Here is a 12,850-nt window from a genome sequence, read left to right as displayed (position 1 = left end):
TCATTTTACCCACTACCGATGTCAGGCTGACCGGTCTATAATTCCCTGTTTTCTCTCTCCCTCCTTTTTTAAAAAGTGGGGTTACATTGGCTACCCTCCACTCCATAGGAACTGATCCAGAGTCAATGGAATATTGGAAAATGACTGTCAATGCACCACTATTTCCAAGGCCACCTCCTTAAGTACTCTGGGATGCAGTCCATCAGGCCCTGGGGATTTATCGGCCTTCAATCCCATCAATTTCCCCAACACAATTTCCCGACTAATAAGGATTTCCCTCAGTTCCTCCTCCTTACTAGACCCTCCGACCCCTTTTATATCCGGAAGGTTGTTTGTGTCCTCCTCAGTGAATACCGAACCAAAGTACTTGTTCAATTGGTCCGCCATTTCTTTGTTCCCCGTTATGACTTCCCCTGATTCTGACTGCAGGGGACCTACATTTGTCTTTACTAACCTTTTTCTCTTTACATATCTATGGAAACTTTTGCAATCCGTCTTAATGTTCCCTGCAAGCTTCTTCTCGTACTCCATTTTCCCTGCCCTAATCAAACCCTTTGTCCTCCTCTGCTGAGTTCTAAATTTCTCCCAGTCCCTGGGTTCGCTGCTATTTCTGGCCAATTTGTATGCCCTTCCTTGGCTTTAATGCTATCCCTGATTTCCCTAGATAGCCACGGTTGAGCCACCTTCCCTTTTTTATTTTTACGCCAGACAGGAATGTACAATTGTTGTAGTTCATCCATGCGGTCTCTAAATATCTGCCATTGCCCACCCACAGTCAACCCCTTCAGTATCATTCGCCAATCTATCCTAGCCAATTCACGCCTCATACCTTCAAAGTTAGCCTTCTTTAAGTTCTGGACCATGGTCTCTGAATTAACTGTTTCATTCTCCATCCTAATGCAGAATTCCACCATATTATGGTCACTCTTCCCCAAGGGGCCTCGCACAACGAGATTGCTAATTAATCCTCTCTCATTACACAACACCCAGTCTAAGATGGCCTCCCCCCTAGTTGGTTCCTCGACATATTGGTCTAAAAAACCATCCCTTATGCACTCCAGGAAATCCTCCTCCACCGTATTGCTTCCAGTTTGGTTAACCCAATCTATGTGCATATTAAAGTCACCCATTATAACTGCTGCACCTTTATTGCACGCACCCCTAATTTCATGTTTGATGCCTTCCCCAACATCACTACTACTGTTTGGAGGTCTGTACACAACTCCCACTAACGTTTTTTGCCCTTTGGTATTCTGCAGCTCTACCCATATAGATTCCACATCATCCAAGCTAATGTCCTTCCGAACTATTGCCTTAATTTGCTCCTTAACCAGCAATGCTACCCCACCTCCTTTTCCTTTTATTCTATCTTTCCTGAATGTTGAATACCCCTGGATGTTGAGTTCCCAGCCCTGATCATCCTGGAGCCATGTCTCCGTAATCCCAATCACATCATATTTGTTAACATCTATTTGCACAGTTAATTCATCCACCTTATTGCGGATACTCCTTGCATTAAGACACAAAGCCTTCAGGCTTGTTTTTTTAACACCCTTTGTCCTTTTAGAATTTTGCTGTACAGTGGCCCTTTTTGTTCTTTGCCTTGGGTTTCTCTGCCCTCCACTTTTCCTCATCTCCTTTCTGTCTTTTGCTTTTGCCTCCTTTTTGTTTCCCTCTGTCTCCCTGCATTGGTAAGTATTACACAGAGCAGTGGTTCTCAAACTATTTAGGTTGAAGGGTCCCTTTTCAAATGGATTAGTAATCATGGAATCCCGCTATCTAAATCAAGTGCCAGGTAATGACTATCTAAAACAAGCGTCAGTCTAACCACCTTCCCCTGACATTACCATCGCTGAATCCCCCACCTATAACAGTGTGGCTGTTGTTAATAATTCTACAATGTTCAGCTCCATTTACAACTCATTCAATAACAGAGTAGCCCTTACTGGGCTGCAGCAAAGCTTGTGCTGACAAGTGACCAGAAACGTAACTGGACCAGCCACAAATACTGTGGCAAAACTGCAGCAACAAGAGCAGGTCAGAGGCTTGGGTATTCTGTAGCAAGTATTTCACCTCCTGAGTCCCCAACGCCTTTCCACCATCTACAAGGCACAAGTCAGGAGTGTGATGGAATGAATACTCTCCACTTGCCTGGATGAGTGCAGCTCCAACAACATTCCAGAAGCTCAACACCATCCAGGACAAAGCAAGCTACTTGATTGGCACCCCATCCACTACCTTAAACATTCACTCCCTCCATCATCGATGCACCGTTGCTGCAGTGTGTACCATCTACAAGATAAACTGTAGCAGCTCACCAAGGCTTCTTCGGCAGCACCACCCAAACCCGCAACCTCTACCACCGAGAAGGACAAGGGCAGCAGACGCATGGGAACACCACCACCTCCACCTTCCCCTCCAAGACACACACCATCCCGACTTGGAAATATATCGCCGTTCCTTCATGGTCCCTGGGTCAAAATCCTGGAACTCCCTCCCTAACAGTACTGTGGGAGCACCTTCACCACACGGACTGCAGCGGTTCAAGGAGGCGGCTCGTCGCCATCTTCTCCAGGGCAATTAGAGATGGGCAATAAATACTGGCCGTGCCAGCGATGCCCACATCCCATGAACAAATAAAAAATAAAATTATAATATTATATAATACAGGTACAACATCTGAAATCCAGAATTCTCGGGACCGAGTCCGCGCCGGTTTTTGGGTTTTGCCGGATTTCGGACAAGAAAATCAATAGTCTGAAATCCGGAATCTTCGGGACCGAATCCATGCTGGATTTCGGGTTTTGCCGGATTTCAAACCTTGCCGCGGACCGAATCCGTGCCGGATTTAGAGTTTTGCCGCATTTCAGACCTCACCGCCCGCCACTCCTCGCTGCTCGCCGAAATGTCCGGTTTTCAGAAGTCCGGATTTGGGACATTGCACCTGTACTCATAATATGAAGGTCCTATATGTAAGGAGTGTTTTAAAAATGCTTTAAGAAAATAGGTTATTTACTTACAGATATCAAGGAGGTGGGTGTGCCTGTTTCTCACAGCAACAGGTGGCCCCCATTAGCCACTTAGCTGTCAGCAGGCTGGCCAAGGTGAGTGAGGGTACGGGCACCCATGCACACACTGGGATGCTGCTGGAAGCATGACTCACCACCAATACTGTCCCACTGGCATGTTCTGTAACAGCTGCACTGTGGGGTTGTACGTGTTTGTGTGAACACAGGTGCTCTGATCACATGTCGGGAATATGGCACAGGGTCATGGCACCAGAGAGAGGAATCGGCTCGATCAGCAGGGAGCGCTTGTTGCAAGAACTGAATCAGTGTCGGTTTTAGAAAGAGGTTTGAGAATACCTTCAGCTGCCTCCGGTCACGGGCCCCTGGAAAGCTCTACAGACCCCCAGGGGTCCGCGGACACCAGTTTGAGGAACACTGGCATGCAGTACATGTTGCTGTTTATTTTAAGCTGCAAACTGCAGTAAGCCCATTACTCACAGGGTTGTTACCAACTAATCCTTCAGGTCACGCCCTCTGAAATTCCCAAGTTCAAAATCGCATTGGATAACAGCCAATGTCAGCTTAATGAAAGACGCAAGTGCGGTATTTCACTCTATTCAGCATGATTGGGCTTTAAACTAATAGGTAATCCAAGGGTCACATACTGTATACTCTGTGCAGATACACATTTATTTTCTCTGGATGTAAAATAATTTAGTGCTTTGCATCTCCTTTTAAAATCCCCTAACAAAACCAAAAGTATCTAACGAAACTGTGAGACCCTTGTCCCATTAATCGAAGAAATTACTAAATTAATTACATTTTTATCAAAGAAAGGCTGAAAAACAGATCTTGTCTCATATCTTTTCATAAGCTGTACTTAACTGTCTCCCCACTGCTGCCTGAAATTCTGGTTCTTTATTTCCATTACATTTCAGCACAGCAATTTTCTGCCGTCACTGGAGCACGACAGTAAAAAAAAAAGGCTATTACATATTGCAATTGCTGAGCCAGGGAACTTCTGTTATAGAACAAATCAGGAATAAAATTAGAATTTCTCCATTCTGATAGCTTATATAAACCATATGTTAGATGACAAAAGCACGTTTCAGCACATTTGTAAAGGAAAACACTGGACATCACTCCCATTTTTGGAATACTAAAACAACAAATCACTATAATTGATAACATTGCACGGTAAGCATTATATAGAAGTTTATTTTTTTGGACATTTTTAAGACTAATAAATGTTTACTCTTTATTGAAATTAACTGCATTATATTTGCATTATGATTATCATTGGGATGTCATTTTGTTAGCATCTCTCTCTTTTACAGTGAATAATGGCTTATTCATATCCTCACGACAGATTTAAAAACCCATTATTGATGTGCTATGCTTCTTCCACATTATTATCTGTGGTGATAGGTTAAGTGTTCAGAAGTAGGGAATATTGAAATAAATCTCAGTGTAAAAAATATCACTGAAGAACATAAGGCACAAGCCTTTTAATTTTGTCCTGTTTTCTTTGATTCTACACTATTAATAAGACAGACCTATTGCATTGGGGTGTAGTTCATGTTACGTGGAATTTGCAATGGCCAAAACAAGGTTATTTTGGTCAATGCAGCAGCTGTCCCTGACTCTTAAGTATAGTGGTTATACACCACCATCCTTTTGGAATCCATTTCCCAATGACATTTGCAGAAAATAGGCAATTGCAATTTTAATGCAGGTACTGCTAGCTGAAAATAATTTAACTTCCTCTTTTGAGTTCTACTCCTTTCATGTGCAAGTATGATTTTGAAAGATATCATTTCCTATTCTCATTGCCATTTGGAGATGGCTGGTGACACAAGTACATCCCTTCAGCTATATTCCAGGCTGCACAAAATGTTGCTGAAACTAGCAGAATAGATATATTGCCATTTCCAAAGGAAATCACTAATATGAACAAATGCAAGACAGATCTATAATGGTCTTCGCATCCCGTTTTAAAGGGGCTGTGTAAAATAATGTATTTTAAAGTAAACCTGCACTTTTCTGTCGACTGGGGCACATTCACTTGAGGGATGGTGATGTTGAACAATGGATTGCATTCATCCTACAATAATTTAGTCCACAGGAAAGGTATTGGTTGACAGTAGTGCTGGGTTTTGCTGCACTATCTCAACAATCCTAGTCTCGTATTAGTGGTTGTCCTCTACTAGGCGACTTTTCAGTTCTCCACTGCTGCTCGAGGTAACAAAATGAGTAGTATAGTTTGAGGTGACAATACACTGGTACTTACATTCTCCAATGATAAAGCTGAGCAGCCTAGCAATCCTGAACCATCCGTCATTTGTAACAGACCACGCCAGTCTCTTTGAACCCAGGTTATGATCATGGCTCGGAGTGTAACCTTTTGGCTTAGAAATTCGCCTCTGGCGGTGGTGATGCAAAATAGGCGGTATCGGATCAGTCGCCCATTATATGCAGTGTCTGATATTCAGTTCCATTGGTGGAAAAATGTAAATACAAATTTTAAATATTTCTCTTTTGATCAGTCGAGCTTACATACTATTCCCCCAGCTGAAGGGGAGATATGTAACCTGACAGACTCACTCTAACCCACTATCAATATTGCTTTCAATGAGGTGAGCAATAATGGCTCATGGTGAACCACCCTACAATTTTTCTTGCTTCCCTGGGAAGAAACACTTGACAGAAGTTCTGTGCAAAATCACATTCTACCATTCTATGGTGTAGCATGGTATGAATGCAGCATACCAAAGTGCTTCCTTGAGAAGTGATGTTTTACAATTCTACCTAATGCAAATTGAGCTTCAGATAAAAACACCTTGCTGTTGACCTAAGACAAGAGAAAATCAGCTGATCTACAGGTTGGACCTCTCTGGTCTGGCACCCTCAGTGCTGGAATAGAGAAGTTGCCGAACCACGGGAGGTCACGCCAAGCCTAGGTTTACTGGTACCTGATGACAGTGCCCGGGATCCTGAATGCCTCCGCCACGTTCCGGCTTATCCTGCGCAACTCGGGCCTCACTCCCTCTCTCCGTGCTGCTTTGCTGCTCTTTTATTTTTAAGCTCTCTCCCTGCCCCCCCCCTGCTGCCTCCGCACCCAGATCTACACCCGCCGCGCCCCGCCGCTCACGCTCCAGGTACAGGACTGATGCCGAACCATGGGTGGTTCTGGATCAGAGAGTCCCGGACTGGAGAAGTACAACCTGTACATGATCTCAAGTAGATCTAAAGCGTGCAAATGACCATGACTGATGGAATTGTTTACTGATGGATACCGAGACCCTGCATACGCACAGGTGATGCAATGATGGGACCAGTTTGAAATAAAATGTATGCATTGAATGTTTCTCTTCCGTAGCAGAATAGAAAATGCAATACTTTACAAAACTGGAAATACCAAAATCATTCACAACATTTTTTTAAAAATGTGTTTAAATTTTATACCACAGTTAGGCATATGTTTGTGGCTTCTGAAAATAATATCAAGAAGATTGTTTAGAAAGAGTACAGAACATATTACACTGGTGAAACTCTTCCTTGTACAATGATTCATTAGCCATTTCTTTTATCTATTTCATGACCTTCTAAAGCTTCCATTGTTATTGGGAAATGGTGGTGTGAGATGGACCCCTGTGTAGAGGGAGAGGAGTGCAAGACTTTACCAGATAATTCAGGATGGATGTGCGCTTCTGACAATAGAGTTAAGACCACAAAGGTAAGAATCTGAGACTATCCATTTAGATCACATAGAAATTTATCTGGAATTTTAAAGTCAAGCAAAAATCTTTAAACAATTGAATAAAAACTTGAATAGTTGAAGATGCAAGTATTTTTCCAATGCAGACAGGTCATTTGGCTGTGTCATTTCTTCTTTAAAATTTTTAAAGCTGAGTGAAACTTTAGTCTCTTGACATCTCCAAAGTCTTCAATTGTTTAAAGTTTTTTCTTCTTTTCAGCTTTTCCCCATTACAGCCCTCTGCCATCACATGTGCTCTTTCAGCATTGGGCGACACCAGTCATAGAGAACTGGCCAAAAATTGGTTGGGTGTGGTGGGTGAATAAAAATAGTTCACTGATTAATATTGGGAATGGATAATTGTAGGATTCCATATATTCCACCATTAGAAAGGGATTTTATTTTCTCAAATCCTACTGCTCCCAACATAGTCATGCACACCTTATGTGATCTGCCTATGTTATACAGAATTGCCCTTTTAATTAATTAGAGCTGATTGACATCGACCACCATTTCTGAGTTATGAAATAACTTCACTATTTTCTAATCTAGGTTGATGTGGGAGGCATGCTCACAGAAAAAGATAGATTTTTAACACTTTATTTGGTGCATTCTTAGCATTTTGGAGTAGACATAATGATGAATAATATACATTGTGGTAACCAAGTATTAGAAAAATAATATACTTGTTTCTTGACCCGAGTTTCAAGTTCTTCTTATGCCTGAATTGGTCCCCCAAATTCAGTGTGTCTTTTCCTTTTTTTCCACTTGAATCTTATTTCCTTTATTTTGTTAAGCTGCTGACCTTATTCCTTTCCTCTTACAATTAACCATTCCTGTTCATTTTCTGATATGTCTGGTTTACTATTTGCTTAGCAGCCCCTGTTTGTGTGTTTCCTCCATAAGACAACCACTTTTAATGACCTAGTCAATAATCTTACTTCTTCATTGCCAAGCTGGCCCATTTCTTTTTAACTATCATGACACAACCTGCTTTGGGAGAATCCACAAAACAGAATCATTAGACCCGATTTTAACTCGGGGCTGAAATTGAGGGTGCGGGAGCTGAATTGGAGGCCCAGGAAATTTTAACCCGAGGGCCTTATTTGAATGCTGCAACTGACTTCCACCCAACTCCCACCGGGAATGACTGAATTGCCAGTGAGCGCCAGCCAAAGTCACGGGGACAGCCAACGAAACTGGACCTCAGCAGGTAAATAAGGAATTGGAAGAGGAGGATTCGGAAAGTCTGTATTGGGGGGAGGGAAGGAAAGCCTGGGGAAGGGGAGGCAAGGACGAGCAGGAATGTTCTTCCCACCAAGAAGGAACCTTTAAAAATTAGAAAAAAGTATTACTTACCTGGGACTCCAGTGGCCAGGATGCTGGCTGGTGCCAGCTTTTGCTAGCAGGTTTAAGACTGTGAGGGCCTTAGTCGGGCCCACAGTTAAAATGGCATGTGGGCCCAATGATGTGAGCGGGACGTGACTTTGCCATTAAAATGAGGCCCCTCTAGGGTAAGTGTAAAATGGTAGGGAGCAGGAATGCCTTGGGAACACAGTGCAAACCTGCTACCATCTTAACTACTGCCATCCTCAACCCCACCATCTTAACCCCCGCTCCTTTCCCACTGGGCTGGGTTGTATAGTGCAACCTGCTCTGAAAATTCCACACTAAACAAATGGAGCAGTCTTCCTCACAGCTCAGCTGCCAATTCCCTTGCTCTAGTGGCAGTAGATTCAAATGGATGGGGGACAGCAGATGAGATGAGCTGAGCCGGTTGCACTTGCAGCAGGTCAGGTGTAGAAAAATCTGAACTCAGCACCTTGTTCACTTATGCTTCTTGTTTCCTGACCTGCACTTATGTTTCTTGTGTGGCTTTACTTCTGTTATTTCTCTCATCTTTCTTTTCACTGCCGTGTTTTATCTCCCCTTATATCACCTGTTTTGCTGTTTTTCTCCTCTATGTCTATGCAACACTTTTTCTGTATATGCTGCAGTGTGTGCTGTTACATGGGAGTATGGAAGGAGCTGGTCGCTGAATCCTACATTTCTCTAGAACAGAGGGGTTTGCATTTTCCCTAAGCACATAATTTTCTCTGATGTATTTGTTGTAAAAACAACCTTCATTTTACTGATCACTTTGCATGGATTGTAATTAATTGTCCTCAAACAGAGGGCACTTCCTCTTAGGAGGTTAAGCACAAGGGAGGGGGCATGAGATGATTGGGAAGGAGTTTGATTGACACAGACTACAACCAATCAGACCACAGCAGCACTGCAGTGGCACTATTCAGAAAAATTAAAAACAAAGAAGCATTAATTCTGGTTCCATGCAAGCCCTGTCCTCACCCCACCTGGACACCAAGCAGTAGAGTGGGCCCCACAGTTTGAAAACCAGTAATATAGTGAGATCAAGAATTCTTTAATCACACTGATGCTGATAGACGTCTGTAGTGTACAATGTATAATTTTTAAAAACCTATCTATCAACACATCATGTATTAAATATCATCAGATAAATATGTAAATTACCATTTACATATAATTCCTCCTTCACCCACCCCCTCAACAAAAACATCAGATATCAAGTGTCACAAATGCACTGCCATTGTGGAGAATGTTGCCCTAAAATTAGATAATGGAGGAAGGGGACTATCAACTGCACTACATCACTATTAGGGTGGTTATAGCAGAATCATTTGGTTAAAGTCCATGCAGCACCAAACATGAACTAGAATGGACAGCAGTGTGCACCTTGCATTATTGTTCCTATGATACACTGCACACTTTGTACATTGCCACAAATGGGAAGAATAGAATTTAATTCATCTGAGTGGTGCATGAAAATAATTGACCCATTTATTGATAATAATCATTATGAAATAATAATGGAATAAATGGGAAAGCTGATTTCTAATTGAGTTTTTCCGAGTGAAATATTACAACATTGAGGGAATAGTGAAACTCAAAATCCAGGCACCTATACTTCCCTATTGGTGGTAAGAATATTGTCAAATTTATGAAAAATACCTGATGGTAATCATGTACCTGTACCACTGAAAGGGTATAACAGAGTATTCTGGAGTAGACATAAAAAACAATTTCTGGATCCTTCTTTTGAGGGAGGGGAGATTATTATTGACAAATTACATTTTAAAATGGAATTGAATCTAAAGCATGAAAACTTTACAATATGTTTTTTTGGATCAATTCATCTGTCATGGTTCCTTTATTCTAAAACTATTTTGATCATTAGGAACATAGGATCAGAGTAGGCCATTCAGCCCTTTGGGCCTATTCCACCATTCAATTAAATCTGTATCTCAATTCTATTTACCCACCATAGCTCCATATCCTTTGATACCCTTACCTAACAAAAATAATACTATAAATCTAAATACTCAAATTAGTTTTGAGTTTTTAGATTTTGAATGCTATGATTCTTCAGAATTTATAAGGCTTTTTATTTGAAATATCAATGTAGACCCATACTAAAAATGGGTGATTCCTCTCTCAAAAAATTCATAATTGAAGCTGAATTTTGATACACCCAGTAGTGCGCTATCAGGATAATCAGGATCTCACTAAATAGTGTGTACAAGTACAGAATTTACTATATAGAAGTATATTTTTATGTAGCATTTGTATTTTAGTATTAGATACAGTAGGTTAATGATTACATATGTCTTAGAACATTGTCTAGCAGAACGACAGAGGCTTCCAAAAACAAAAACATCACAAGTTAGTTTTAACATGACGGAAATTTGGGCAAAGTTGCTAGAAAAATGTAAACGCTAAAATTTAGGCCAGTGTCTCATATGATATCCTAGAATCCAATCAGAAAAGATATAGCACAGGTTCCAGACTTTCTCATTTAATCACTTAGGGCCAGAATTTGATGAAGGCCTCCTCCCGCCCAAGTGCCGCCCAAAGGGCTGCCGAGGTACCTGACGGTCGGCGGGCGGCAATTGAGCGACTTACGCCACCAATCTGGGCGGCAGCCGGCGGGAGCTCCCATTCTCGGCAGCAAAGGCGCTTGCCGCCAAGTGTCGCCGAGGATGGAGTCGGGCCCACGGAGGGTCGAACAGCTGAAAGTAAAAATCATCCGGAAAAAAGTTAAAAACTATCGGAAGACCTTCAGGGGGCCCCATCCAGGTAAGTCGCCGTGGAAAAAAAAATGATCGTTCACCTTTTTTTCAGGATCTTCAGACTGACCGTCCGGGACAGACCGGCCTCCAGCCAGCGGTTCACCCCCAATCTGGCACCGACTCCCGCCTGCATCAATATGGGAGCTCGGCGGGCGCCACTCAGCCGTCCGCTGACATCAGCGGACGGTTCCCGGCGGCTCTCCCCTCCCGCCCGCTGCAGGCCACCTCGAAAGTGGCACTGGGCGGATCTTGCAAAGGAATGTCGGCAGCAATGGGCGGTAAATTGATCAATTTTGGCCCCTTAATGTTTCAAGACTGCTTCTGCAAAAAAAAAACAATACATACTGGAAATTCACAGCACGTTCATCTGCATCAAAAAATACTTTAATGTTTCAGGTAGAGATTGTTCGTCATACAAAGGTTCTCCACATGAAATGTTAACATATCTTTTTTCAGATGCTGACAGGCCTGTTTTCTACTGTAAGCATTTCCTATGTTTTTTTTTAGATTTCCAGCTTTGTCTTTTTTCTTTCTGTTATGTCTCTTTTGTGAGATATGACTGAGGACACCTAATATTTGATAGGTCATTCAAATGTCCACCCCCATCGATTCCCATCTACATACCTTTGTGTTCTTTTTGCGGAAACAGCTTATTAATGAATGCATCAAGCAATTGCAGGAATGTAATAGGAAGGTTATGCTGGGATTTCAGAATCATAGGGCGTCACTCATAATAATTCAATGAGTGATTCAAGGAATGTCAGCTTTTGCTTAGTTCATATTCTTTGAGGTATCCTAGTGGACACTGCTACTCAAAAGTCACAAACCTATTGATGTATTGAACTTAACAAGGATCATGTTTAATCTCTCTTGTGGATCCTGCAAGACCAACTGGTAAGAGATGAGGCATACCGTCACTTACGAGAGTCAGGAAGGCCACATCTATATTTACAAGTAACAAAGGAACACTCTGCTCCAATATAGTGTCTAATGACTGTCATGCGTTTTACATTTCAGTTGATTGCAAAGGACCACTTTATGGAAAGAGTTGAGGAACTGTAACCCAGTGTGAGATGAGGTGGTTGGAGTGATTGGCATCATCACAGAAATTAGTTTGCCTATCATGATTTCATCTCATAGTAAACCGTGTTCCAATGGGGACCAAGGTACTGTAGGGTGAACAGACCATATATTTTTTAAACAATTGCAAGTAATATTGTATGTGATTTGATTATTCGGGGAAAAAATTACATTTGTAAAAAATTAAAGTACATATTTTCCTAGTTGATTACCAAAGATGAAATTCATCTATTACCATTTTATAAATATTCATATGTTTGCTCACAATAATATGTGAAATTTCACTCTCAAATATACTGTAGTTACACTGCACATTTCAACAATTAATAACGTATAAAGGGTAGTAGCTACATTTTATAGCCTGCTTCTGGTATTTAAAGGAAGCACAGCAGAGAAAAACAATTTCTGAGCAACATGCTGGGTAATTGGTATGCGTTAAATATCTTGTATTACTTATGGTTGCTGCATTTAATTATTGAACTCCAGATGCCAGAATGCTCGGCAGAATTTTTCTTTTCGAACAACCGCTGGGTATCAGGTTAAATGAGTTGTCCTTTATATCGGATATACAAATTACTAATTAGGATTAGAAGAATTAGCGATGATATACTACACTGCAGATTTAAAGGATTGGAAACTTTAATGCAACATTGCCATTTCCAAGCATTTGTTTTAGGTATTGTACAAGTATGATTTCAAATGGTTCTCCACAGCATCTGCGACAGTTTGCGCTAAACAGTAATCATTGTAAAGGATATTTAATGTTTTACGTAGTCAAATTCTCTCACTCATTCTTACTTCCCGTACTCTTTATTAAAAATGGATAAGTCACAAGACAGGCACATTAAACTAATGAA

General features: G+C 41.5%; 1 protein-coding gene across 1 annotated transcript in view; it reads left to right on the top strand.

Moving 5' to 3' along the window:
* The window catches only part of LOC139277706 (chemokine-like protein TAFA-1), a 168,090-nt gene that overhangs the window by 129,773 nt on the left and 25,467 nt on the right, over window positions 1-12,850 (top strand). The window contains exon 3 of the mRNA XM_070896536.1: window positions 6,620-6,744. Within this exon, the coding sequence (XP_070752637.1) occupies window positions 6,620-6,744 (125 nt within the window). The remainder of the gene's footprint in view (window positions 1-6,619; window positions 6,745-12,850) is intronic.

Source organism: Pristiophorus japonicus, chromosome 12, assembly GCF_044704955.1.
Source record: "Pristiophorus japonicus isolate sPriJap1 chromosome 12, sPriJap1.hap1, whole genome shotgun sequence".
NCBI lineage: Eukaryota > Metazoa > Chordata > Chondrichthyes > Pristiophoridae > Pristiophorus > Pristiophorus japonicus.
This window is presented reverse-complemented; position numbering and strand designations above follow the sequence as displayed.